The sequence below is a fragment of the Physeter macrocephalus genome, chromosome 18 (genome assembly GCF_002837175.3).
Source record: "Physeter macrocephalus isolate SW-GA chromosome 18, ASM283717v5, whole genome shotgun sequence".
In the NCBI taxonomy this organism is placed as follows: Eukaryota; Metazoa; Chordata; class Mammalia; order Artiodactyla; family Physeteridae; genus Physeter; species Physeter macrocephalus.
This window is the reverse complement of record NC_041231.1, coordinates 78,328,187-78,356,008: the sequence shown is the minus strand read 5'-3', so window position 1 is coordinate 78,356,008 and position 27,822 is coordinate 78,328,187. Positions and strand designations below refer to the sequence as shown.

At 43.3% G+C, this 27,822-nt stretch overlaps 1 protein-coding gene across 3 annotated transcripts in view; it reads right to left on the bottom strand.

The window, feature by feature from the left end:
• The window catches only part of RUNX2 (RUNX family transcription factor 2), a 123,605-nt gene extending 100,812 nt beyond the window's left edge, over positions 1 to 22,793 (bottom strand). The window contains exons 1-4 of one of the 3 annotated variants that reach the window (XM_024122051.3): positions 22,293 to 22,793; positions 21,240 to 21,592; positions 12,442 to 12,598; positions 6,547 to 6,651 (exon numbers count right to left, since the gene is read on the bottom strand). In XM_024122051.3, coding sequence (XP_023977819.2) covers positions 6,547 to 6,651; positions 12,442 to 12,598; positions 21,240 to 21,592; positions 22,293 to 22,308 — 631 coding nt within the window. In that variant the 5' untranslated portion in view covers positions 22,309 to 22,793. Of the gene's footprint in view, positions 1 to 6,546; positions 6,652 to 12,441; positions 12,599 to 21,239; positions 21,687 to 22,292 lie in introns of those variants that run through there. The other 2 variants (XM_024122053.3, XM_024122052.3) reach the window with 2 other exon arrangements.
• Between the last annotated feature and the right edge of the window lie 5,029 nt (positions 22,794 to 27,822).

Below are 27,822 nucleotides of genomic sequence, written 5' to 3'. Positions count from 1 at the left end.
GGGTATCTCAAATTGTCTTCACAGACAGCAAGAATGTGAACACAAGAACTGTGTCCAGATGTATCAAATAGCTTTAAAACAATTCTGCTGTCCCTCCATCCAACACACTTTACATGTCCCCCATTTTCTTTCACAGGTGACCAAGCATTATATCAGCATCCACCATGGATAAATAAGGAAAGGTAATGGGCCAGCCATCATCAAAAGCCTATTCTTTCACCCAACTAGGATGAAGAGTAGTGGAGGATAAAAGCCAGCTGCCACTGACACCATCTGCAATAAGGCAGAGAAAATACCAAGCTCGCCATTCTCGCCACCCTTCACGGGACTGGAGGTGACCCAGTCTCAGAACTGGGTGGAACAGCACAGGAGAAAAACGAGACGATTCTGTGCCCAGACCACTCTGTTTTGATTCCATCTGTTACCTTCAGTTTATAAGGTAAAATGTCTGCAACTGGAAGTGCCCAAGAATATGGAAAAATAAAATGTTCTCTAAAGAATTTAAAATGTGCTGATGAACTGGACAGAGGTGAGAAGGATCAAGTCGGGGAAAAGAAAACAGTTTGGCTGCAAGACACAAGCCCGACAAGCTGGGTGAAGCAGGGTGCTGAGGCAGCTCTAGAAACACACATGTGCCCTGCACATCCAGAGAAGCTCTCACTCACCTAAGCACCAGCCCTACTGAAGTCACAAACGGAGCCAAGCAGAGCACTGCTGCAGCCATGCACTCCAAGCCTACAGGAAAGGAGCCGGATGGTGGGAAAGAAAAGGCGGGGCTTCCCCCTTCTCCCACCAGGTCAGGTCAGGTAGCTGGCCAGCAGTGACCGGGAGTGTCCCAGCAGTAAGGACACAGGTGATGGCTCTGGTCTCTCCCTGAGAGAAACTATTAACTATGATTTACTTCCCTGGGGCACAACACACAAAAGCTATTAGAAACCCATCCATGTGTGTTAGGTATCAGGTTTGCAGGTGTGCTGGCAAGTGAGACTTTTCAGTGCTGGATGATGTAGAATACAAAGCCTCCAGCCTTGCTCATTTGAAGAGTCATAAGATACTCTGGCTACAGACTTGCCATGTTGCCAAGCAAGGCTAATAACCTCTTTGTGTTCAAAGATCTAATGTTCTTCTCAAATAAGAGTATTGATCTGGCTTGGCTTGCTACTGACCTGTTAATACCAAGTACCACAAGGTAACACCCACCTTTAATTCATCTGGTAATTACCAAATTGGTCCAGTTCAGAGTGAAGCTACTATCACCGAAACTTGGAGTCACCTTGTAGAACTTTAAATGTCTTCCAGATTAAAAAGTCAAGAGATCTTTTCAGGAGATGGTACCTCAAAAAATTATTTCTCCTGTTGCAACAATGACGTTTCCCATCTAAGCACTGATGGAAGTTGGTGATATTGGTGGTCCAGTGAACCACTGCCCCCATCGTTAATATCTTTGTGGGGTTCCCCCCCGCCTTGAGGCTAGGCTGCACCTGTATCTTGCTTTAACCAACAGAATGTGGAGGAAGTAACTCCATAGTAGTTCTGAGCCTTAAGAAGCCTTACAAAGACCTGAAAGCTCGCACTTTTGCACCTGAGGGAGACCTGAGCTGCCATATAGGGAGTCAGATTCTGCTGGAAAAGCCGCATGGAGAGGGGGAGGCTCTGGGACTACAGGAGAGAGAGAAAGGCCCAGCTGTCCCCTTATTCCACCGAGCCCAACCTTCCAGCCTTCCCACCAAGGCACCAGACATAGCAATGAGGCCATCATGCATGTTCCAGCACTAGCCACCATGTTACTGCAGACACAAGAAAGATGCCAAGCAAGACCACGGAAAACCCATCCAGATGAACCCCAGTCAACCCATAGAGTCAAGAGAAATAATAAACTGGTTGCTGTTTTAAGCCATTATGGGGACTTCCCTGGCAGTCCAGTGGTTAGGACTCCATGCTTTCACTGCCGAGGGCCCAGGTTCGATCCCTGGTCGGGGAACTAAGACCCCACAAGCGGCATGGTGCAGCCAAAAAAAAAGTAAGAGCCATTATGTTTGGGGATGGTTCGTTATTTAGCAACAGAAAACTGACAAAGCAGCAAGAGAATGAAAAGGCTTCTGACTGTGTAAGGTGATTTACTTTTTCCATCCTCTGCACAGCCAATAAAACCCTTCCCATCAGTCCTCTTCCCTAACTCAGAACCACTGCAATAGAACATGACACTGCTGAGCGAGATTTCACCTGCCTGGAGAAATTCTTTCAAGCAGACTGCAGCTGGAACCAAGCGCATACAAAGAACAAAGGATCCTAATAGAAACTGATGTTTAAAAGAGGCATCCAGGGCTTCCCTGGTGGCGCAGTGGTTGAGAGTCCACCTGCCGATGCAGGGGACACGGGTTCGTGCCCAGGTCCGGGAAGATCCCACATGCTGCGGAGCGGCTGGGCCCGTGAGCCATGGCCGCTGAGCCTGTGCGTCCGGAGCCTGTGCTCCGCAATAGGAGAGGCTGCAACAGTGAGAGGCCCGCGTACTGCCAAAAAAAAAGGGAAAAACAAGAGGCACCAAAACGCATTACTGTTGCTGCTGGTCCACTGACTTCTGCTGGCGATCATACGGCAGTACCTCTTCAGAGCTAACTTGCCACCAGGAGGTCAAAACGCCTTGCCTGAACACAAGACTTACAAATTTGGGATCTTAAGTATGATGTCATGTCTTAAAATGATAAGCTGGCAAAGAAAATAAATGGCATTTTGTAAAGATGTGCACCTTCTCATGTTTACGCTGCTTAAGATGAAGGTTCTAATAAGTCATCGGCTATGTTCCTTTAAAGGGAAGTTTTATAACTGAGATGAATCACAACTGCAAAAGATCAAAGTTAAAAAACATCAGTGATGCCATGGGGTACTTTTTAATCTTGTAATGAGTGATGATCATGTGCTCTTATGAAGTTAGTCCAACTGCCAATGCCAGATGTGTATATTAAGAAAAGGAGTTGTTTGTGATGTGACAGCACCAGTTCAGCTGCCAGAGACAGAAAACATAGAAGGATGAAACCTTTCTGATTTTTGAGTGAAAAGCAAGTCTTGGAAGATGTGCTGATAAGCAGGGCCTCCAAGGAGGGGTACTAGTGCCAGAGCATCCTCTCTTGGACTTTGCTGCAAATAAATTGTTTATCATCAGTTCTGTACAGCTGTCCCCAGGCAGCATGAATACCTGCTCAAGCACAATTTATAGCACTTATTAGTGTTATTTACCGATGAGCAGAAATTAGTAAAGCCATCTGCAAGAAAAAAATATATTACCCTAGAGATCAGAATCTAGATGGTATCTATTTCCTGGAAGCGTACTCTAAGCAAAACTACAGCAAACTCCTGACACTGAAATTGATGTAATAATAGCTCATGCTTAATTAGCACTTACTACACGATAGTCACTGTGCTGTGCATTTTACATACATGACATCACTGAACATCTTTGCAGCAACTGATGAGAAAATACTATTCTTCTTCTCACTAACTATTATTATTATCCTCACTTTAACAGAGGAAACTGAAGCAAAGAGAACTTAGGTAACTTGCCTACCACCACACAACTGGTAAACAGCAGAGCTGGGCTTTCAGTCCAGACAGCCTGACACAAAAGCCCACACCCTTAATCACTATGTTATTGCTGAGTAAAGACCCAACCAGTTAACGCAGAACTTGTCCTTGTTCAAACAGCTCATCTACCAGAAGTAGCCTGTTCAATGTATACTATGGTCTTCCAAAGAAGGACTGAAATTCCATTAACAGAAATCAAGAGCACAAAATACTCAACCCCTTCAAATCACTGCAGCAATAAACAGGTGTACATTCTTTCAATGACAACCACTACTTAAAGAATTAAAATTTTGTGGGAGAAGATCGTAAAACAATTGCATTCATTGTCTTTTTTTCTCCCCTCAGGAAAGCCTTTTTCTGAAGTCCTTCTCTGTTAAGGGTCGAAAAAATAAGCCACTTTGAAGTCTAGAGCAGTGATTGGCAAACCACAACTTGTGTGTCAAACCTCACCCACCACCTGTTTTTGTAAATAAAGTTTTATTGAAACACAGCCATAACCATCCATTTATGTACTGGTGAAGGCTGCTTTTGAGTTACATCGGCAGAGCTGAGTACCTGTGACAGAGATCGTACGGCCCAAAGGGTTGAAATCATTTACTATCTGGCACTTTACAGAAAAAGTTGGCCAACCCATGTTCTAGAGGATTCTCCATTTACCATCACATACACGAAAATCAGTCAAAATCCTATCATACTCACAGTTGAAGGAAGTTGAAAATCCTAGGCATTTTCCACACCTGGGAGTCTCAAAATTAAAGAACAATATTGAGATGAGAGCTATACTTACAAACATTCAGTGCCCAGATGGCCAAGAGCAGGGCAGAAGGAAATAATCCAGTACAGAGAACCCAGGTTGTAGGATTAAAATGTTACTGATACCAGACACTTCGTTACATCCAGACACTGAGTTTGACCAGTCACCTCGTGATGTCAGACAAATGACACCACATTCCACAGATATCTTTGGATCATGAGCAACGTTACTGAGGCTGATCTAGGGTGGTGGTCTGCCACTCGACTTCTGTATCTGCTTCCCCCACTCACCCTCAGCAGCACCCAAAGCCTGAACTCAGGTCACACAAGTACCAGCCGCCCCCTCTACCCCTAACCCTCATTGCTTTCAGAGCACTTCTCTGCCTTCGCAGGGCAGTGAACCTAGCAACTATTAATTCTTCCAACAACCTCTTGGGAATGAGGTAATACTACCCTCGCTTGAAAGAGAAGTGACTTTCCCAAAGCTACTGTACCTCCTCCCTTTTGTCACCACTTTCAGAATGAGGCAGCACCCACCTTTCCCCGCTTCCTCTCCCAACCATCAACTCTGAGCATCAACCCGTGAACATCTGGAGACACACACACACACAAACATATACACACACACAATGATGGTTTTTCCAAGAACTGAGAAAAGCAGCTGAGATCAGCAGGAAACATCTTTACAAGACAAGTATTAGTCGTGTTAAATGTTAAAAGACTACCATCCTGCTTTATGCATTACTAAGAGGGATGTCCTTGCCTTTCCAGGAAGGCAGGGGCTAATTAGATTAAATGCTAGAAGATGTCTTCCATCCTAAGGCATCGGCCCAGATGGATGGCAGTCCAGAAAAGTCAGGCAAAACCCCAAACCAGGCCAGACGGCCCTGCGCTGATTGATTCGCCTTCACTGCATGACCACTAGCCCTGACAACCAGAGACTTGGGGCGACCAGAGACGTGTGTGTGGCCACAGCCTAATAGGACATTCTCAAACTGAGCAGACAGGTCCAGCACTCCCAACGTTGGAAAATCTAGAAGAACGCCATACACATGAAAGGCGTAGAAAAGAAAAACCTCAAAGACTGGCTTCTGAGGCAGGAAACCTCCCTAGTTCAGGCAAGCAGTCAGCCTTCGTGAGATGAAACAGCGGCCAGAGGAGTGGAAGGCAACACGTGTTCCCACCACTCAAGGACAGTCTGCCAGGGGTAGAGGCAAAACTTCACCAGCCCTTTGCTCTCGGTTTTAGGGGAAGAAGAGCTATGCCACTCTCACTGTCTAGGCAGGTGTATTGTTATATAACAAATATTTCTGCCAGCTGTCCCTCCACCACAAACCAAATTAAACTCTCCAAACACAATGGCTAGGCCTCCAGTGAATTCACTCATCAAAGGCAGAGTTCTGTATGATGTTTCCATTGGCACAAAATTTTTAATGTTGTATATATCAAATAATCTTTAATCCTTAAATATATTTAAATACTGCTCTGCTAAGTATGTTCAAATTAGTTATGGGGGCGGGGCAGGGAAGGCAAACCTGTTTTAATTTAGGTTTAGGAGGAAAATGATATTAGCCCAAATGGATTGTGTGCACTGCCTTAAAATGATGCTGGTTCAACCTTCTAGATGTCTCAGGAGACAAATAAATCAAGGTGCATTTAAACCTGCCTTGACTCTGTTAAAGAAACTATCTATGGCAATTACTAGAACAAGATCAAACAACAGTGTTGTAACAATCAAGCAAGTTATCGTTTGCAAATAAATTCTTTGTAATTAAGCAGTGTGCTCTTTATAAAGGGAACTGAGTGGGCGAGTTTAAAAGTTAAAACGCATTCTTAGACCATGGGAAACACACGCAAATGCTTTTTGACTAAGCTCAGGATTTTTCAATTTATTGTTTTCTTCCTCAGCTCTCGTGGGTCTGTTCTGCCTTGTCTACTGTGCCCAGTGGATGAACAGAATTTTTAGTAAAAAATTACAGCGACGAAAAGTCACCAAGTTACGTAGGGCTTAGCAATTTTGCGGCAAAGGTGAAAAGTGTAATTTGATTTTCTACTAACTGTGAAGTTCTCCTAATTGTCCCTCATAAAAATATATGCAGATAGCAAACTTGGCAAAGAAACTATGTGAAAGTAGCACTAACTTATTTGGGATAAATTCCTCACAGGGTCTCTGCAAACTCTATTCCCATTTCCAGTAGGAAGGCAAACACTTACTTCTGGGTTCCCGGGGTCCATCCACTGTAACTTTAATAGCTCTGTGGTATGTGGCGACTTGAGGAGGATTTGTGAAGACAGTTATGGTCAAGGTGAAACTCTTGCCTGCAGATAGAAAAGGGGAAAATCCACAGTGAATATAAAAAGACAGTACTGATGATAAAAATAGCAGTACAGATGTCCAAAATGCATTTAAGCATTGCTGAAGAGGGAACAAAACAAGGGTCAGGACTCCTTATTCTAATGAGAAACCCTCTGATGGCCACCTTAGGGAGTTGCTAAGCTCACTGAGTGCTAAGATCATCATCTTCATGGCAGTCCTGTGCAAGGAGGCTCCAATTCCAAAAAAGAATTGCTCAGTAGCAAGAGCCGTAATGAAAACAAAAACTGGACCTCTTGAAGAGGGTTCTCTTTCCCTTCAGTTTTCTCCAACATCAGGAACACATCCAAGCAGAAAATTTTAAAGTCTTTATTTAGGATTAGGTCATGACCCCGTGAGAGAACAATAGTAAATCACTGTTGATTATGCTATTGACTTCACATGGCTTTAGCATTTCATTTGCTTAACTGCACTACAGTGAGAAGATGAAAGAGGAAGGTTCTTATGGGAATCATTTTAACAGGAGCCAGTGTCTCCCATCCTGGCCTTAATGTGCCTGTGGTATGATGATTTCATCATTACTGGAACAAAGTTTTTTTCCTCCCTGCCCACCCCTTCCCTAACATACATCCTCGCTCAGCAGCAATCTTAAAATGACTCCCTGACAGTGACTTATTTTTGGCTAAATGTACATGACATCTCCCAATGTAAATATGAATACTTGCTTTTAGCGGAGGGTGTACTTCATCGAAATATTATATCTGATGTTTCAAATTAATGAGCTAAAGGTGATGAACAGAGGTTGGGGGGAAGACGCGGGGGGGGGGGGGGTGCGGGGGTGGGGGGCGGGGGTGGGGGGAAGCGCGGTGGGGGGTAGTTTAGGAGCAGATTTGGATGTTTGCTTTCTCCAGAAGAAGATACCAGACTCTGTTACCCAGACTCACTGACAGTTGTAATCAGTTAGATTTGTGACGGTTAGTCATGTCAGATAGTCAAAACTGCAAACTGTTACAAGACAGGAAGAGGTGGGCGTGAAGCAGTGACTCAATAAAACATTCAGCAATCTCAGGCCAGAGGATTCATTTAGTCTGCTCCTGGGACAGATCTTTAAAAGCTCATTTCATTTTGCTTTGTTTTTTGGTCAGAGACTGTTTTTCCCTTTACTGAAAGCAGAGGGTATGAAATCAAAACACAAATCTTAAACAATATGTAGCAATGCAAAGTTTAATGCAATCTTTTCAAAGCTTAATATGGAACAGGTTATATACAAGGCTTAATGTGGAACAGGTCTTTGGCTGTCAAGTCTAGTGAATGGGTTTTCTTTTCAACCCAGACCACGTTAAGTTCCTAAAATATGTTTAAGACACATATCATTTGTTACTCTGTATATATAGTTTTAAGTCTCTTTGGCTATACTTTGGCCAAGAAAAAAAAAAAATAGGAAAGAGAGAGATGCAGGGGGAGGGGGTACAGGGAAAATGAATATTGCTTAGAAACCTATTAAGTGCCAGTCACTTCATACACATTATCTCATTTAATACTACCCAGTCAGGTTTATCACCCCCATTTCACAAATGAGGAAACCGAAGCCCAGAGAGTATTGGTAATTTAACCACACAACTAATAAGTGGAAAAAATCAGGATCTGAACCCAGGTCTTCCAGACCCTAAAATTAATGCTCTTCCTTTTAACTTTGTCAGAGAACATTTTTAGAAATTAATAGGTAATTTATTGCTACATGTGTCCCAAACAGCTCTATCAGACCAAGAAGCAAATATAAATCTACTAATGTAGTAGGTCAGCCAGAATGATGAAATCATCTATTCTTAAAGTGTCACTGATATATCGTATTTCATCCATTATATATTGAATGTTACATGGATTTAAGTAATTTAATTGTCTGGTTGACGAACAGAGGATTTATTATAAACATTAAGACTAACCAGAAGAATAAGGCAGCCAGGAGTCTAAACTAGTCACAGAAAACTGAAAGTCTAAAGAAATGGAGATTAGAAAGTTGAATAGGAAGCCACTGGATCCAGATCAGGACCTTAAAACAATGGGAAGTTCTGGAGGAGTGAATGGGCTGAACCCCTAGATTGAAAGTTAATTTGCATTAAACCGTAAAAAGATCCATTCTGGGTTGAATCAATGGTGTGTGAGTCAGGATCGCATTTCTAACAGTGGCTTTGAGGGCAGTGCTTGGAAGACAGCTTTCATGGGTGGCACAAATCTTCATAAATCAAGGATGTACACATCTCAATTGTCCTTAATGACTCCAAATAACCTGCTAGAGACACTGCCCATGAGTTTATATAAACCGGCTCTAAGAGTATTGCTGTTTGAGACTTTTACAACGCACTTAGGATATTACAAGGCATCGCTGCTTCTCCCAAATTCAGAGGAACACCTTAGGTAGGAACAAAAGCCAAATATAAAATTCACCCTCCAAGATAAAGCATCTAAATGTTCAAAACAGAACCAGTTTTCTATAAAGACCTCTTTTAAAAAGAGGTGGGTTTGGGGGAAAGGAAACAAGTATTTGAGTCCGACAGCGGTCTTCTAAAATCAAATCCTAAGGATCAAGATGTACTTTAACAACTAAAACAAAAACCAAGGAGGTTCCTTCCACTTCTCATTGCCCCTTTAGAAGGAACATGAACGTAATGTTCAAGAAACTTCCACCCAACTAGGTAATTTGTTCTTCCCCCTATAAATAGTGATACATTTCCTGAGTCAAATGTTTATATGCATATTCGTGACTTCCTTAAATTAAAAAAATTTTTCCAAATCCCATTGTTTATTACTTTCCATAATAAGCGATAAAAATACAGGCTCTTAAGGAGCTAGCCGCTCATTAGACAACTAATTGTAGCATCCTTGGCTTCATCTAGGAACTAGTTCTGCAATGTGTCCTCAAGTCATATATTTTCTGAGATACACATAGGAACTGTCATTGAAAGACAATTCCAGCCTAGCCCGAGGGGCTGTCAGAAATTGTCGGGTAAGTTAAGACTATAAGCAGGGATTGCATCCTAAATTGACAAAGTACCATGCTCTGTACACTGCAGGTGCTTAGAAGTGCTTGTAAATTCAAAGCAACATGCTTGATGTCAAAAGTGAGGAAACACACCAAGAAAACTTAAGGACCGAAGTCACTTTAAATACTTCTGTTTCAAATATAAAGGAGAAAAAAGGAAAAGACAATTTGAAAATATAAGCCACTCCTCACTTAATGCAAGTTTCACCGATGCTCTACTTTTATTCCAAAGTACTTCATAAAAGTTGTGGTCACTGGATAACCCATAATGCCAGAGTAAATAGTGATGTGACTCCCTTATAAATCAAAAACTGTTTTGCAATTTCTGAGAGTTTATATTTCTACCAGTGGAAAAAAATTGTACCGTTTGAGGAACTTGGTGTTTTTTATTTTTTAATGCTACTGAAATAGAAAATTTAAATAGCTGGGGAAAAAATACAATGGTAGCAGCATGTTGACCGAGACTTAAAAACCTGAGAGAAATGTAGAAGCGTGAAAATCGAAGAGGAAGCTGGAAAGAGTCTGTTAGAAAGCAGGTCAGGTAGACGGGCAGGTTAAAGGGTTTCCTGCCACTGAAGAACTGACCCATTTTTTTTTTTCAGAGTGGTATCTCTTGTCAGTATTCTCTGTCCTTTTTTCCTCTTCATTTCAGCTTGATATTAGTTTCCTTTCATATAATGTTAATGTCATGATATAAAAATCTATTATTAGTGATAAATCAATTTTTCTTTCTCTCTCCACCCGCTCCCCCCACCCCCAAGCTAAGTCTCGAAGACAAGTCTGGACCAATTTCTCCATCCTGCCTCTGGCAGCAAACTGTAGCATTTCAGATCCTCCACCAAGTCCCGGCTGCTTCAAAGGAAAAATCCTACTTTCTTCAGTTAAGATCATAAGAAATATAGGGGGAGGGGGTCAGCTCTGTTTGGACATAATTACACTTCATCAAAAGAAGCTTTCTTCATCTTCCATGCGTGAAAAGTCTGCAAGCAGTTAAGTCTGTCTTTTTTTTTAAATATAAAAATTGCTATTTGGGAAACCAGCCAAAACTCAGAAAGCCAATATAGTAAAACAGTGCACACCCTTTGTTTCTCTTTGAAGTTTCTTAAATAAATATGTTGAGGGTTTACAAAGTACACTATCACTTTGCCATAGTTTCTACTCAAATTGATCAGAGAAAAGTTATGGACCATCTATATAATACAAAAGCAAGATAAATGAAAACACTAGTTTGTATCTGTAAAGTAAAATGAAGTATAGCGCCCGGTCTTTTAAATACTAAAATTCATTACTCTAGTTCAAAACAAAGTAATATTACATAAGGAGAAAGATGCAACTCAGAGCATACAGGTAAATCATCGTGTTCAAATTTTTCTTGATTCTTACTAGAAAAAAGAAATTTTAATCGTACTGTGGACCTGCACCAGTAACTGAGAAAAAAAAAAATGAATACACACACATACACACTTCACACCTAATCAGTCAACAGGGAGACAGAATGTGTCTTTTTTTTTCTTTTAATGAAAGTGAACTAAACCTGATGCTGAGATAACCCCTTGAGTTTTGATTCTACCAGAGGCTCTGAGCCTCATTTTATTTCAAACCTTTCAGTAACAGTATCTCATTAGCATGCATCATTTTTTTTTAAGTTAAAAAGTACAACTTCTTGGCCCTGTTCCTAGAAAGTACACTAAAACTACTCATCGGAAACAGCCTTGCCTGAACTTCCCTTATCAAGTTTTTACAATGGTAATAATTTGACATCTGATCCAAACTAAAGGGCAATTATTGGACATGGTTTAAAAATTGATGCTTCTTATTTCCTAATTCAAACCTGGGTTTAAGTCACCCCATAGGTCTATAATTTATTTCACCCCAGTCCTAAAGTGGTCTATTTTCTCTCTTCTCATCGAAATACTTAACATGGAAATATTAGATTCAATCAATCAATAAATGAACATAATACTTCTAATGAATGATGATTAAAAGTCTCTCTATAGAATAAGTAAATAAAAGCCAAATATTGGTTTTTCTTTGAGACTTTTTTAAAAACATTAACCCCATTTATGAAACAGCTATAAAAACCCTAAAAGGGATTATTTTCTGTTTTATGATCTTTTGATGGATTCCTAATATTTGAATGGGGGCGTGGATGGTGGAAACTCTTAAATAATGTACAAATATTTAGAGTCCTGATCATTCATCTACATAGTCATACTAACATAAGTAACACCTTATTCACTTATTCAAATGAAAAGCCTTCTGTAAAAAACCATGATTTTTAAATAGGTTCTTATAGAAGTAAATTAAATCCTATAGAGGTAACATATGTGATAAGTGAAGAGCATTATGCTTGCTCGCCTGGCTACAACTTAGAGCAAAAGTGATATTACCAGGAAATTGATCCAATGCATTCCCTTTTCTTTGCCCTTTGCCACTGAATGTACTCAGTTACTTGGCTCCTGTAACTCAGAACTTGAACCTCCAACTGTTCTTCCCTCCACCTTATACACTCACACCCAGTGAAATTAGGAACTGGTTCTTCTGAAAACACTGTTTGAATTTTCAATATCATAAAACAAATGAAAAAGGCCTGAGTACGCACTAAAACACTCAAACTCATCTGGACGTATTTAAAGAAAACGTTTAGTAATTCTATTCGGTAGAAGGTACTGATTTGAATACAGACAGGCCTACATTTCATCAGAGGATCCTAATGTGTTTATTCCATTATCCATATTAAAAATCAGAGACCTACCTCGTCCACTCCGGCCCACAAATCTCAGATCGTTGAACCTTGCTACTTGGTTTTTCATAACAGCAGAGGCATTTCGGAGCTCAGCAGAATAATTTTCATCATTACCCGCCATGACGGTAACCACAGTCCCATCTGGTACCTCTCCGAGGGCTACCACCTACATAAAACAGGAAACACAGCAAGAATAATGGCACATCAGAAAAGCTTAAAAACTGAGAATATAGTCTCATGGTAAATGATGCATCTTATCAGGACTTAGTGCTCTAGTCCAGTAATGGCAGACAGGCAGAACCCATATGATGCATATGGGTTCGGATGCCACTTCAAAGAGACCAGTGTTTCAGGGTCCACCCATTCCAAAGGCAGGCAAAAGTTTCCTTCATTTGTTGTTGGATTCTTCACAGAATGCATGTACATTTTTATTAAATTCCCATGTTAAATTGTCCATAGGAATTATGCCACAGAAGGAAAGCTGATGCCCCATCTGCAGATTGCATCGTACATATTAAGGCACCGCCTGTCTGCAGCCTGGAGCGCCCTGAGGTGTGGTCTCATCCAGATCACAGGCCAAAAAAAAAAAAAAGGAAGTCTGGTCAGCTCTATAGGAGAAGATATTTAGGGGAAACCTTACAGTTTCTGACTATAGGGAAGACTAAATATAGTGTGGTATCCAGAACTACATTTCATCTCCTTACTTTGAGCTACATATTCAGCTTTCAATCACACTGCAATGAACTACTGAATGCCCACTCTGCAGTGGGACCCATGGAATATACAAAGCCATCAAGAAGCCTAAAGTCTAGGTACAGGATAAAGATATATAAGAGGCTGAAAATGACCACCGACAAATGAGTGGTATAGACAGAAAATACACCCTTAGCCAAACTTCTGTCTTGTCCCATCTGCCATCTTGGAATGACACACTTGCCTCCTTAATTTTCAACAATTAACCTGTGGCCGATTAACTCGGCCAAGTCAGGATCCAGAATAATCAGTCTTTGGGTCTAATAAACATTTTCACTGCTGCAAGGCAAGGATCACACTCCAGGGTCGGCTAACTTGCAAATTGGTGCCTCTCATTAACATGGATCCCGGAAGGGAATGCCGGTGCAGAGTCTTTGCTGTCATATATAAAACACACTATTCTTAATCCATGAATTAAGGCCTTGCCCCTTGATAACATCCTTTCTCTCAACTAACTTCCAGGATCCTATAATATTCAGATGAGTTCCATCTCTTGCTCGTTCGGCTTCCAGATGCCCACGTGGTGACTAAGCCACAGCTCCGGCTACAGTAGCCCCACTACCCTCCAATGACAATATCCATGTGTGCTTTTGCCTGTCTGGCAAATATTACCCTCATCCTTCTGCTACTTCCTTGTCAAGATGTCCATAAGGCAAACCAAAGCATTTAATCCCATGCTCCCAATACAATTTGTATGTAACTCTCATTAAAGCAGATTTCTTACAATGTGATGATGAGACAGACTTCATCACTACACTTTAGAGCTGCACTTCCCTCACCCTTGAACCCTACCCTAACACCCCTCCACTATACCCTCTGCTCAGGCCAGGGAAACAACCAAACAAACAAACTTGTCAATATCTTTTTCACCCTTACTGTTCTCTTAGGCTGTTCCGTTCCTTCTTTAGCACTTTGTTATTCAGTTTAAAATCTTAAAGCTGTCCTTAAATCACAGAAACCACTTTCTGAGCGTCCCACTGGACTCAAATGATCCTCATTTCAAAGTACATATAGGAATGACCCCTCTACTCCTTTTGACATGCTAGCCCAAAGCTATGAGACTCCCTCTTAGGAGCCCAGATTATATTAGACTAGAAATTACACAAGGCAAGGGCCTTCATCTGTCTTGTTCACCACTATACACCCAGCTCCCAAAACAGTGCCTGGCACAGAGTAAGTGTTTGATAAATATTTTTGAAATAAATAAAGGAAAGAGCTCCACAAAAAGCACCACTTCCCACTGCCAATAGTCCACGAGAGAACCAGTTAAAGGTTGAGTCAGCATCCCCAGCTAGCGGCAATATGCCCTTGCTCCAAACTAGTTTTCTGACAACTTTTTCCATCCCAGAAGAGAGGGAATCATGCCCACTATCCTTTACCCGGAATATACGGTTACTCTATTCAATCTGAGAAGTCTCCCAGGTCAAGGGTAAATCCCTTGAGAACATGACTTCCTTCCTGCATACTTGACCTAGTGCCTCAAGTGGCTGCTGAACACAGGTAACGCTGTACCCCTGATGGGGGCAATGTCCTTTTCAACTTTTTTGAATTCACAATGCCAAAAATGTGCACATTTGAAAAATACTGAAATACTGAAAAAACTGACTGTTTGCCAGTATTCATCTGAATGTTTGACATTTTTTACACTCAGCATATTGTGTTTTAACACCTGCTGTGAGGCTTTCTATGTCAACGTAAATATGGAACCAGTAAGCGCACTAATGAAGGTAGAAAAGTTGTACTGTTTAGAAGAGAATTAATGCGCCAAAAATCAAGAGGCCCCACTTCTCCCCCACCTCTGTTACACATCTGCTATGATCTCAAGTAACTTCATCTCCTGAAACTACCGTTTTCCAATATAAATTGGAAATCGTTTTTTTAAAGTCTGTAAAATGTAGAAGATACTGTATAAGTATAGAGTACAATTATAATCATGTACTTTTTGTAAGATGAGCAGGCTAACTTCTGTTCCAAGTCAGCTGTGTGCTAAACACAGGCTTTTACTTATAAGCTTCCTTAAAGGGTTCAATTGAATATGTAATTCTTTACTTCATGTCCTGAGATGTTTTTTGGTGTTGTTGGAGATACAGGAGGACTGCTGATGGGTTTCACTCCAGGCTGGCTAAATTTCATTTTTAAAAAAGTGAAGAAATCTGCCCCAATATAAAGATTTTTAAGAGCTCTGGGACATTATTATTTTACTGCATATTTTTAACATAATGGATTTTTTTTAGTTAGAAGAAAAGGAAAATTGATTCAATATGGGAAAATACAAAAGAAAAGGTCCCTAAGCGTGAAATACATAAATCCATTTTTCTTTGCTTAAGCAGTATAATTAAATATTAAATATTAGTATGTTTTATGCATTACATTTAATAACAAAACAAATAGGTCATCACAAAGCGTGTGAGTCTTCTATGAGGCTTACAACTTGGCCCGGAAAAAAAAATTGCTAACTAACAAGATATAGTGACAACTTTTCCTGTTATGGCTGAATTCTATTTTAAAGGCTAAATATATTGGTTCTTTCTGCTATTCACTCTACCAAAGCAGACTGCCTAATGTTTTTCTGAGGAAAAAAGGGGGGATAAGAAGTAATGTATGTGACTTTATATCAATCAGAAGTGTAATTATATGTTTGAGGGTTTAAACAAAAAGTAGAACTCTAAAGCTAAAAAGTTTCCCTTGGAGATTCTCGACTGTGTTTATCTAAAAGAAAACCAAAAGAATCAAGAAATTTTTACACATTTCATCTGTACCAAACCCAAGCAATGGAAAACACTTTAAGGGGTAGAGAGTAGTCAAAAATTGCCCTTTAACTAGTTAGGAGTTAGCACGCATTAAAATTTGTTTCCACACTACCCAATACAAAAAGTTGTTCTGCAAAGAATAATTTGTGACGAAAACTTAACAGTTACTTTTCTAGATGCTTTTAACATATAAAATCTACAAATTCAAGAAACTTCATGGGGAAGAGGGAAGTAATTTTGTGTCCTGACATTTTAGAATAGAGAAAGAAGTTCCTTTATTTAGCGCACCTCATTATAACTAGCATTTAAATCACATGATACGGAGCTTGTGCAAAATAAAGTAAAAGAATATTTAACTCTAGAAACGCTATTGAAAATTTTTATGAGACTCCCTACGGCTAAATCTGTGAGTTACTCTGAAAGAGGAACAATGGAGAATTAACTCAGGCCCTTAAAATTGTTTTTGTGGTCTTATTATATGGAAATTTAAATTGCCTATGACATTTCCACGTACAGAAGTCTAGTCTTCGCTAATCAATTACTCTTAAGACCAATATCACTGGGCACATTGCACTTGCAGCAAAATTGAAATATAATTATTTTTCAAGATAGAATCTTATCAAATCTTTCTTTGGAATACAAAGAGAGGTAAGGGAGTAATTGCAAAAAGGAAAAGTTTTATTTCTATGATAATTAGTTAAAGATAACTTTAACTATCAAAAAGTTTCACAAATATTACAGTTACTTCTTAGAATCTAACTTAGAATTTAGAAAAACTTGGTTGAATTGTAGAGAAAAGAGTAAATACAATATAAAATGTTTCATAATTTTAAAAATACATGTCAAAGAGAAATTTGATGGAAATTATTTCAATTTAAGCCAGAAATTTATGAGCCATGTATCAAGCTGGTTTAGATCATCTAACAATGAATATTCTGGAATTTTGAAAGGATACAAACAGCAATGCCAATGGGGAGAAAATAATGAACGATATTTTACCATGCCTGTTTTCAAATATGTTTTCTAAAATTTTTGAGTATTTATTTTCCATATAAAATTATTGTATCCATTACCTTACCAGTAAGTTTTATATACTCAATCCTAAAATTTTTAACTTTAAATAATTTTTATTGCATTTAAAGGCATAACACAAAAATGTGTCTGTCTTTACATAACTTGAGATCTATTACGACTTACATAATTTTGCACAGCAACTCATAGTAGGTTTAGCAAAGTTTTAACAGGTTTAATAATCTGTTTTTCTTTGTTTAGGTATAATTACATTCAAAAAGACACAAACAAAATCTGATCATTAAACATGTAAGGAAACTACAACTCATTATGTCAAATAGTTATTAGCTGCATACTTGCTTATGAAGAGAAAAATGGCCAATGATGTTGAAAAATTATTTTAAATAGAAATTGCTCCATCATTTTGAAACCCTACTTATGACAAATACTGAAAGGTATCATTAAACATGCAGAATTAACTATAAGCAATAGATCATATATCTAAAACTGTGTTTCTTTTCTTTAACATTGCCAGAAAAACATATGATACCGGTAAATATATAGTCCAGCGTTTGCTAACTTAAAACAGTGCAACAGTCTTACACTACTTTTAGCTTTAAAATATACATCTGGACTTAAATTTTCTGCATAGTGTTTCAGCTTGAAGCTATTTAAAGCAGCTGAGTTATGAACCCTGAACACCAGGCTTCAGGGTGGAAATGCTGACAGACCCCTAACTTACAAGGGTGCTACTGGATACAGGGCTAACATGTTCTCTCCACTATTTCTACCTGACCATTAACTAATGAGCTGAATTTGCATATTGCTTTTTCATCACTACAATTACCTAGGACAGAAAGGGCCTGGGATCTTCTAATAGTATGCCTTAACTATTTTAAGCTTTCAGTGAGATACACCTGAGAGAAAGGTTAAAAATATTTATTTCCATTTCCTTGACACCTGGGAGCACTGAACATTTCAAAACTGCAGAACTTTGTTAAAAATATAACACTAATAAACAGCTTGGTGTTTTTTAAAGTATACAAGTTGGTTTTGCACTTTTACATGTCAGTATAAATGAATTAACTACTTTCGTATAATCCTAAAACAAGATCAGATGAACAACTCTAATACATGACATGTCTTAATACAATACATTGCCAATATCATTCTGAAGTGCTGTTTTAAGTTAACGTATCACAACACAGTCTACTGAATTCATTTCTGATTCTCTACCTTGCCGAGCTCAGTGTCACGGACATAAAATATGAGCTCAATAAATATTATATTCATTTGAATACCAGACTTCTCAACAATTAAGTCCTGTATTAAATATATTTACCTGTCTGCTATCTACCCAACAACACTATAATTTACTTTGTACATAGCTCTAAATATGACAGCCAAATTGTTGTCACCACTTTTAAAACTGAGACTTCTTCATATTACTTCTTCTTTGCACATGTATTTGATTATGTTGCAAGAGTCTAGAAAGTCTACAGCTCACAGGCTTTTATCTCGAAAGTAAGGTAAAAAGAGGTTGCTTTTATTAACATTCAGATGAAAACAAAAAAATTATTGTCAAAATCTGGATGTTCCAAATATCTACACATGTTTTCAACAGAGACAAAACTTCTATACTGAGTGGATCTCAGCTGTCGCCCGCTATTTGAATTTTGTTAAACACAGGTAGGGGGGTGGGAAAACATGAAAGTCAAGTTTTTGGTTAACTCAATTTAACTTTCAATTAATATGAATTAAAACATTCAATTTAATATGGCCGTGTGTTATCTATGGTTTTGTTTACTGGTTAAAAGTAAACTTAATCTGTAATTAAAAATAAGTATGATGAAGAGCAGAGAAAGCAATTTATTTTTAAAATAACTTTAAAAGGGTGGTAGTGAGAAAACTTGAAGATAGCCAAATTATCTGAGAATAGCTTTAACTAAATTGTATTCTATCTTTATGCCAAAAACATCCTTTCTATCCAAAATATTAATGCTCAGAATCAATTCAGCACCATATATGTAAGAGTATAGTTCAAGACAGTTATACCTTAAACATGTTTATCAGGACAAACGGAATGTAGAACATCAGACATCTAAATGACATCTTTTAAAAATGTAGGAACCTATCCTTAATTTTTTCATGCCCTAACTTGTGGCATTTTATATATAAAATATCTATTTATTTGTATTATTTACTGTTTTTATCCAGTTTTTTTGTGTGTCTTGAGGGGTTGGGGGGGGCGTGGAAACAAATTTCCGCTCTCACATAAGGCCAATTAGAAAATTCTGGGCCCTTGGAGGATGAATTGTAAAAGATATCTCTCATGTGAAAATCCAAATTTCTACGATTCGCCTATACTCTGAGCTTTTCATATGTCAAGTAAGAAAAGCTTACCCTACAAAATGGGTGGTTTATAAAAGGAGAAATGGGACGGTTAAAACACACACACATTTCTTGAGCCAACTGCAAAATGAAACTTGCCCCAGAATGCAACATCCCCTTTCCATAACAATTCATTCGATTTCTGTTCTGATACAAGACATAGAGAGATAACCAGCTCTAATTGACCTGGACTCCTCTTTCTTTCCACGCCACCCACGCACGGAATCTGAATTGGTGCGCGTGGGGAGGGGGTGGTCAACAACCGGGAACTGCCAGTCGCCCGTGGGAGTTTGGCCCCAGGGTCCACAAGGGAGGAACTGGCAGGATTCCTCCCTTCCCCCCCTCCCCCCAAGGCCTGGCTTACCCTGCTCTCCACAATCCCAGAACCCAGGGGACCCAGGCCCACCTTAGCGGGTTCAGAGGCTAAACAGGGCCGGAAGCATCTTCCTGGGAGCGCTCTGGTCCCTGTCTGGCTTACCGCCCCCTCCATCCCAAGCGCCTAGTCCCGGGAGGGAGCACGGCCCGGGACCCCATCTCCCCAGCAACCTGGGACGCTCCCGGCCCTGCGGGCTCCGCGAGGGGACGAGGGCTGCCCGAGGGATCCCGATCGCCTTACGGAGAGACTCCGGACCCTACACCCTCAACCTGCGGAGCCGCTGCCCGCGACTCCGGCTGCTGAGACCCGCCCTGAGACTAACGGGCCGGGAGGGCGGAGGAGGCCGCGGGGCGCGCGCAGGGCGCTCTCCAGCCCGGGAGTCACTCCCTCGGCGCCCAGGCCACGGGCCCAAGCCTCCCACGACCTCTCAGAAGCGGGAGGGACCTTTGGGGTCTGAGTCCTTAAAAGTAAGAATAAGGCGAATCGCAAAATATCACCTCAGTTTTCAAGGCGGGCGAGCCGAAGGCATTTCACAGGTTTCCCTTCTACCTCCCGGGCGCGGCGAGGCGGGGAGCGGGTCCGGGTGGAAGAGGCGGCCCGAGCCCCCGCCCCCTCCACTGGCCCGCGCCGCCTTGCACTTGAGGGTCCGGCGCCGGGGACTCCCGGACTCCCCCGCCTCCGGGCGCGCGGCGACCCCTGCAGCCCCGCCTTCCTCCCGGTAGCGGGAAGGGGCGCGGGTCTGCAGACGGAGAAAGCGCCTCCGTCCTGTCTGCCCCTCACTCGCTCCCTGAGTCCCTAGGTTCGCCCGGGACCCTCTCGGATACTAATAATGCGGCCCACGCGCCGCAGCCAGCAGCCGGCACGCGGCGCCCCGCCCCGGGCGCAAACGCCCGGCGCCGGCACCCCACCAACACCGGCCCCCGAGTCCGGGAGGGGCCGGAGCCGCCGAGGCGCAAGCGGGTCAGAGAAGGGGGCGCCGAGACGGGCGGAGGGCGTTCGGTTGGGAAGGAAAGAGCGCGGAATCCCGGGGAGGGGCGGCGCGGCGGCCCGCACTGCGGGCGCGGCCGGGATGCCGGGGAAGGGGACGCGGGAGTCTCGGGGGAGAATGCCGGGGATCCTCGCTCCTGGGGAGTGGGGGCGGGGTGGAGCACGTCCCGGCGGCGCCGCCGAGAGCGGGCACCTGGGGGCTCCTGGGGGAGGGGAGACCGCTCAGAGGAGTGGGTCGGGACGTTGGCCGGGAGGCTCCAGGGGTGATGAACGGATAAAGGGGACAAGGGCTGAAGCGGTGGCTACGGGCACAGGTGGGAGAGGGAAGGAGCTGCGCGGGGTCACTAAGCCCCGAGCCCGCTGTGGGATCCGGAGGAAGAGGGCCAGACGGGGGTCCCTCGGGTCAGAGCCACCGAGGTAGGAGCCTTGGAGGCCGTCCGAGTCAGGGGCCCGGCCCCCGGGGGCTTGGAAACGCCGCCGGGCAGGTCCCGCGGCGCCCGGCCGGGGGCGGGGAGCGGGGGGCGGCCGCAGCTTCTTACCTTGAAGGCCACGGGCAGGGTCTTGTTGCATCGCCAGTGCGAGGGCAGCACGGAGCACAGGAAGTTGGGGCTGTCGGTGCGGACGAGTTCAGCCGGGTGGTCAGCGATGATCTCCACCATGGTGCGGTTGTCGTGCGGCGGCCGCAACCGGGGCACCGCGGCCGCCGCCGCGGCCGCCGCCGCGGCCGCCGCCGCCGCCTCCTGCTGCTGCTGCTGCTGCTGCTGCTGTTGCTGCTGCTGCTGCTGCTGCTGCTGCTGCTGCTGCTGCGCAGCCACCACCGGGCTCACGTCGCTCATCTTGCCGGGCTGCAGGCTGCTGGAGGGGGGGCTGAAGCGCCGGCTGGTGCTCGGATCTACGGGAATACGCATCACAACAGCCACAAGTTAGCGAAGTGGCCGGGGGAGGGGGAGGAGGGTGGAAATGAGGGGCGAGGAGGAGGAAATTGGGGGGGTGGGGGCGAGACGGGGGAAAAGGGCTGGAGGTGATGGGGCTGAGGAGGTGAGAAATCAAGTTCGATGAAGCCGACTGCCGGGCGGAGTCTGACGGGAGCCAGAGGTGGCGGTGCGGAGCAATCGGGTTGGCGGGTGGGGAGACCCGGGAGGCGCAGATCTTGCCGGAGCCTTTGGAACACCCGGGGTGGCAGCTGCGAACGGGCACCGGGATGTGTTTGGCCCGGGGAGGCGGGAGGCTTCAGTTTGCAGCAGCTTGTAGTGGGGTCCCGTGGGGCACCGCGTCCTGGGTGCGCTGGCGCCCCCTCCCAGTTCGAGTCCGGCGGTGGGGCCGAGTGGGTTCAGCAGTCCAGCCCCGAGGCCAGCATCGCCGCGCGCTGCCCGCCACCGCCGCTCCGCGCCGCGCGCTGCTGCCCAGCTGCAGGCGTCCGCGCCGCCGCCCGCCCGCCCGCGCCGCTGCCGCCGCCGCCGCCGCCGCCTCCTCCGCGGCGGCCGCCGCTCCCCCCGCGCCGGCTGCACACTCAGATTCCTCCCGCGGCGGCTGCCAGCCCGGCTCCCCGGCTCGGCTCCTTCCTTTCCCTTCTCCTCTTCTCGCCCTCTCACCGCCACCTCCTCGCATCCACTCTCTCCTGCTCTTTTCAAAGCTCCCCTGACCCTCGTGCTTCGAGGTGCCAGGAGGTAAGTCGCGGGCAGCGGATCTCGGGGCAACGGATCTCGAGCCTGCGAATCGCAGCCGCTGCCGCCGCCCGCCGGCCGCGAGAAGGAGCCCCCGGGGCGCCGCGCGCAGCTTCGGAAGCCGAGAGAGGCGGCCCCGGTCTACGGGGATCTCGCCTGGTCGCGTCCTCTTGCTTCTCGCCTCCTCCCCCCAAGACAAGGAACCCCCTCTTGGTCGGAGGAGGTTGAAGCTGAGACGCCAGAGAGCCGCCGGCTGATCTGACTGTCGTTATTTTTCGTTGTAACTTCAGGAGAGGAGGAAGGAAAATTCTTGAGCGTCTGTGCTGACTTCTCAGCTCTCTTCACCCTTCCCCCACCCTACCCCCCCCTCCACCTCTGCCGGAGCGGCTCCCGAGGGGAAAAAAATTTTGCAGGGTTTGGGTGGGTTTTTTGTTTTGTTTTGTTTTTGTTTTTTACTTAAGTGGCACAAAAAATTGGGATGGAGGGGACACTTGTCAAAATACTTTTTAGAAACTCAAGTGGGTGGCTGGACACTTTTTTCTTCTATATTCAGATTTGTCGTTCCTAGAGAACAAGGATGAGTTTTTTAAGGACTGGAAAACTGTCAGCTTGATGATTAAAATAAGTTGCAAAAACCCTCGCTGGGGGAAAACCCCAGCAGTTTTCCATGAATCTCAATCTTTTATTGTCTATTTTGCATCTAAAACTAGGTCTAATGTCTTAACTTTCTCCCCCACCACTCCCGGGGAAAAAAATAAAACTACAAAATAAAATATTCAAAATGCTTCAATGTCTATTTATTTATGTATTTATTTCCCAATGTGGGTTTAAAAAGCGACTTTGGATCCCCCAAAAAGTTGTGGTCGAGAGGATGAAGGAGCGCAGGAAAAAAACGGCAGTTTTACCTAAAATGTGGTTTTTGGAGGCTGGGATTTCTAATGATTAGGTTTTTGTGGTTTATATAGACACGACTCTGGCTAAGGCGATCATTACGCTGATGAGAGTCAGAAGCACGTGGGTGTCTCCGACCAGCCTCAAACTCTGAGCCTTCAAAACAAATAAAACAATGTGGGGCGCCCGCAGAAGCCGGGAAATCCGCTTGAGGGTATTGCACCCCTAAGAAGGGGGCACCGGGCCGTTTCCCCTCCTCGTAGTGTACTGCTACGTTCCTTGCTGTCAATCTCCGTTAAACCTCGCAAGGCTTGAAAACTTGTCTGAAAAAAGAATCATCAGTTGCCAAAGTTTCAAAGATTCCTAACAGCGTAGCTGACACTACACAGTAATAAGTGATTTTATAAAAGAAATGAAGTTATAGTGCCTCCTCTTCGGAGTATTCAGGAAGAAACATAGTTGAGTCATCACTCATCGCCCCCCCCCGTCTTAAATCAATCCACGTACCCATTAATCGGCATTTTTATTGCTCAGCGCAAACGCCTCTCTCACCCCGGTAGCGACCTGCCACGACTCTCTCTCCCGCTTTTTAAAGCGTCGCTTCCACTAGCCCAGCGGGCACTTGGGGGTCTGCGCCTTTGAAGGGGCCTGGAGAGCGTGGGGGACGCGGAAGAGGGGACCTGGTGTCTGTCAAGGTCTCTGGAGCCTATTTCAAGAGCAAGATGAACTTGGAGAGCTGTAGTTGAGTGGCTTGGGGACCAGGATTGCCCTCTAAATAGATGCTCCCTCGACTGAGGGGCCTCCAGCCGTGCGAGCGGAGGTGGGGCGGGGTGGCTCGGCGAGCGCCCTCGCGGGGGTAAGGATGCGGTCCAGGGGACACTGCTCTTTCCTCTTTGGTGCTTTAGTTTTACCTTCCCTTTCCCCATCCACAACTCCACGCGTCCCTCGTCCGGCTTTCCCTTCCCCAGTTTTCTCCCCCACGTTCCCGCCTCTCCCCAGAAATCCCCCCGCAGACGCGAGCCTCCTCGCCGCGCCCCTCCCGCCTCCTCGGCCTTCCCACGGCCGCCTGCCACCCTGGATGACTCATTCTGCATCACCCGCTGGGACACCCCCTGCCCAGCCTACTCCTCGCCGCGGCCCACTGGCCTCGGAGCCCGGGCGCCCCCGGCATGCGAGGACCCACTTATCCCGACAGACTTGATGCGCAGCGAGGAACGGAGCTGTCTCCTGCGCCTGTGATTTTTAATTATCTTTTCGGTCACAGGGGAGAGCTCTAACCCCGGGCACTGCCGCGCTGCCGGCGCGCGCCAGGGTCGGGTCTTCCCAGCCTCACGCGGCCGACCAGCCAAGGGAAGCCAGGCTTACCCCTCCAAAAAAAAAAAAAAAAAAAAAAAAAAAAAAAAAAAAAAAAGACCAGACTGCCTGCGTTAGTTTCCTACCTTACACCCCCGCCCCCACTTAGTCACATGCACCGGAGCACACACGCCTCACACAACCCCCACATTGACACATAAATACACATACACAACTCACACACAAGGCTTTTTTTTTTTTTTTTTTTTATGCCTTTAAGCAGGACAGTTTTATTTCGGGCGCGTTGCACCTCAGTCTATCAAAGATCTCTGACTTTTTTTGTTGCGTTTTTGAATGGGTAGGGGCTGCAAAGGAGGAGAGAAGTTACCGGAAGCTGATTATTTCTGTGGTCAAAGGGAGATAAAAATTCAGTAACTACCGTAAGTCGGTGTTATGCCGCCTTCTTTGGAGTTGTCCTTCTCCCTGGAAATCCACAGAACCGGGAACTACCAGAAAATGTGATGCTCAGTAACAGTCAATATTTCAAATATGGGCGACCAGACGGGCTTTTTTGAATGAGAACTTCTAGGGCGGTTGAACTTAAGTAATCATCATGGGGGCTTTTCCTCCTCTTTCTTTCTCCGTTGCTGTTTTGTCCGTTCTTTGTTTTCCTTGGTGGATAGCAAAATATGCAGGCCTCAATGTTTGGGTGCTTTGACTGGGGATTTTAAGGGCTATTTAATCAATGGTGAATTATTTGTTTTAATTAATCATATCCAGTAATTCAGCTTTATAGCCGTCCTTGGACATCCTCCCTCCATTTCACATTTCAGTGGAGCTAATATAAGCAACTCTAGTCTTGGATCCCTTAAAATATCCTACAGTTATTTATAATGGGGAAATGAAATTTTCCACCGAATACCCTAACAACGTTTCAGGTATCTGGCACAGCGGATTTTCAGTCTCCTTTCAAAAATATCCTCTTGCTGAACATTCACACTTTCAACTGGAGCTGACTGAGCCTGGAACTGATGATGTCTTGGCTCAGAGTGTTATACTTAAAGGAAGAAAACATTTTTACAGACCCCTAAACTGAACCTCTCCTGGTCATAGTAGGCACAGAGGGAAACTGTGAAATTTTACATGTGTGTATTTTGTGCTATAGTTTGTATGATCTCACTCTTGGGCTTAGATTTTTTTTTTCTACCCTGAAATGTTCAGAACAAATCACCCAAAAGATTTCTCTTCAGCAGCATGCCTCTTTTCTGTTGTATGTTATGGCATTAAAACATGCACACGCACACACATGTTTTTCTGAGCATGTGCCTATTCGGAAAATATAAGCATAATTTTCCCCTCCATCTCCTTTAACGTTTAATATAACTGTTTAGTAACAACACCTGGAAATTCTGACTTTCCAGACAAAGAAAATGAGATGTGAAACGGTCAAGTTATTTATCTAGTCAAAGAACTGAACTCCCAAAACCAAGACCAGAATCCATGCTTCTTTCATTCAGGTTTCATCTTCTAACCGATAAATTATTTTATATATACTTTTTTCTTCATAAAAAGTGAAAAAGTCACTGTGAAATGGTAAAACAGTTTTCAATGGGCCAGCTAATAAAGTGGGACAAACTTTCAGACGTGCAGTAAAAAATAATGGACATATCGATGATTGCTAAAGTTTTGAATGGTTGTATGGGAAAACTTTATAAATAGAACCATCTTTAGAGAGTTTTCCTTTGCACCGTAATTGAGTGAAAGTCACCCAGCCCTTGTAGAAGTAGCACTGCCAGTAGACCAGGTGTTGTCACACTACAGCCCACAGGCCAAATCTCTCCTGATGCCTATTTTTGTATAACCCACAAGTTAAGGATGGTTTTTGCATTTTCAAATAGTTGGGAAAAAATTAAGAGAAGAATAATATTCATGACACATGAATCTGATGTAAATTTAAATGTCAGTGTCCACAAAGTTCTATTGGAGCACGGCTTTATTCATTTAATAATGTATTGTCTGTAGCTGCCTTTGCCTAAAACAGCAGAATTGTGTAGATGTGAAAAGGACTGCATGGTCTGCAAACTCTAAAATATTTAATATCTGGGGTTTTTTTAAACAGAAAATGTTTGCCAATCCCTGCCCTGAAGAGAAAATGATGCAGGATTCTGGTGGAATGGGACAGCAGAAAGAAGTAGCTATTTCAGAAGATGGAAGGATGGAGTGTATGTAAGGTCCAAATTGGTTCTTTAAAAGTGAAAATTTTTTCATTTAACTTATTCTTTTCTGTATAAAATGTTAATCAGTTAGACTATATTTTTCACTTAATCATTTTAGTGGGCCAAAATGAAAATCAGAGAATGAGAAGTTAGTGCGTTTGCATGAGCTCTTTAAGCACCGTTGTCTTACACATCTGTATATGTCAGCATCTTCCATTATCCTTCACAGTGAGAGCACATTAACTGCATAGATGAGAAAAGAGTAAAGAAATTTCCATGTAGTCTGAACGTGAAAAAAAATACGTATGGCTTGCACAGGTTTATTCCATGTGTTCTACAAATGATTACACAAGAAACGTAAATGAGCTTACCAAGAATTTTCTGGTATACTAGATTTTCACAAGTCCTATATATACTTCTAAGATAGTTAGCTTAATAACTTAAGTGATCCCAAAACTTTCTGACATATTTTTTTCATTTTAATTTTTTATACAGTTCAATACGGTATGGTTTGTTGTAAGCTCGCTCAATTTTTCCCTTTGTCAATGGACCTATAATAATTTGCATGGCTGTAACAAGAGATGAATGTTTGTAGTTAGAGGGCTTAGCATCATAAACCTTTCCTTGTTGTTCCAGTTAGCATTCCCATGGACCATTTTCAGGTATTTATAAGAGAGTACAGCATTGTCATAAAAAGGCTGATGCTTGCCATATCATTTCCACATTTATGGAGCACCTGTCTAATTGTACTTCAGGAACGACGCTGACTAGAGTGGCACATGTGTTTAACGATAATATCAACTTACTAAATGGCACCGTTTTTACCTCAGGCGACCAATATAATTTCTAAAAATCTCATTTATTACCCAGGAGTCAGAGAAATAAAACTCATCTTCTTAAATCAGCCCTTTGGTATTTTGGTGTTGGTAATTGTCCTATGTTGGTGGCAGTGATCTCCGAGAAGTAGTGCAATATTATATGTAAAAGTTTACAAATGTCTGTGATGAAGCATCTAAGAACACTCTAAAAGGAAGTAATAATTTAACTTCCGTAGTAAT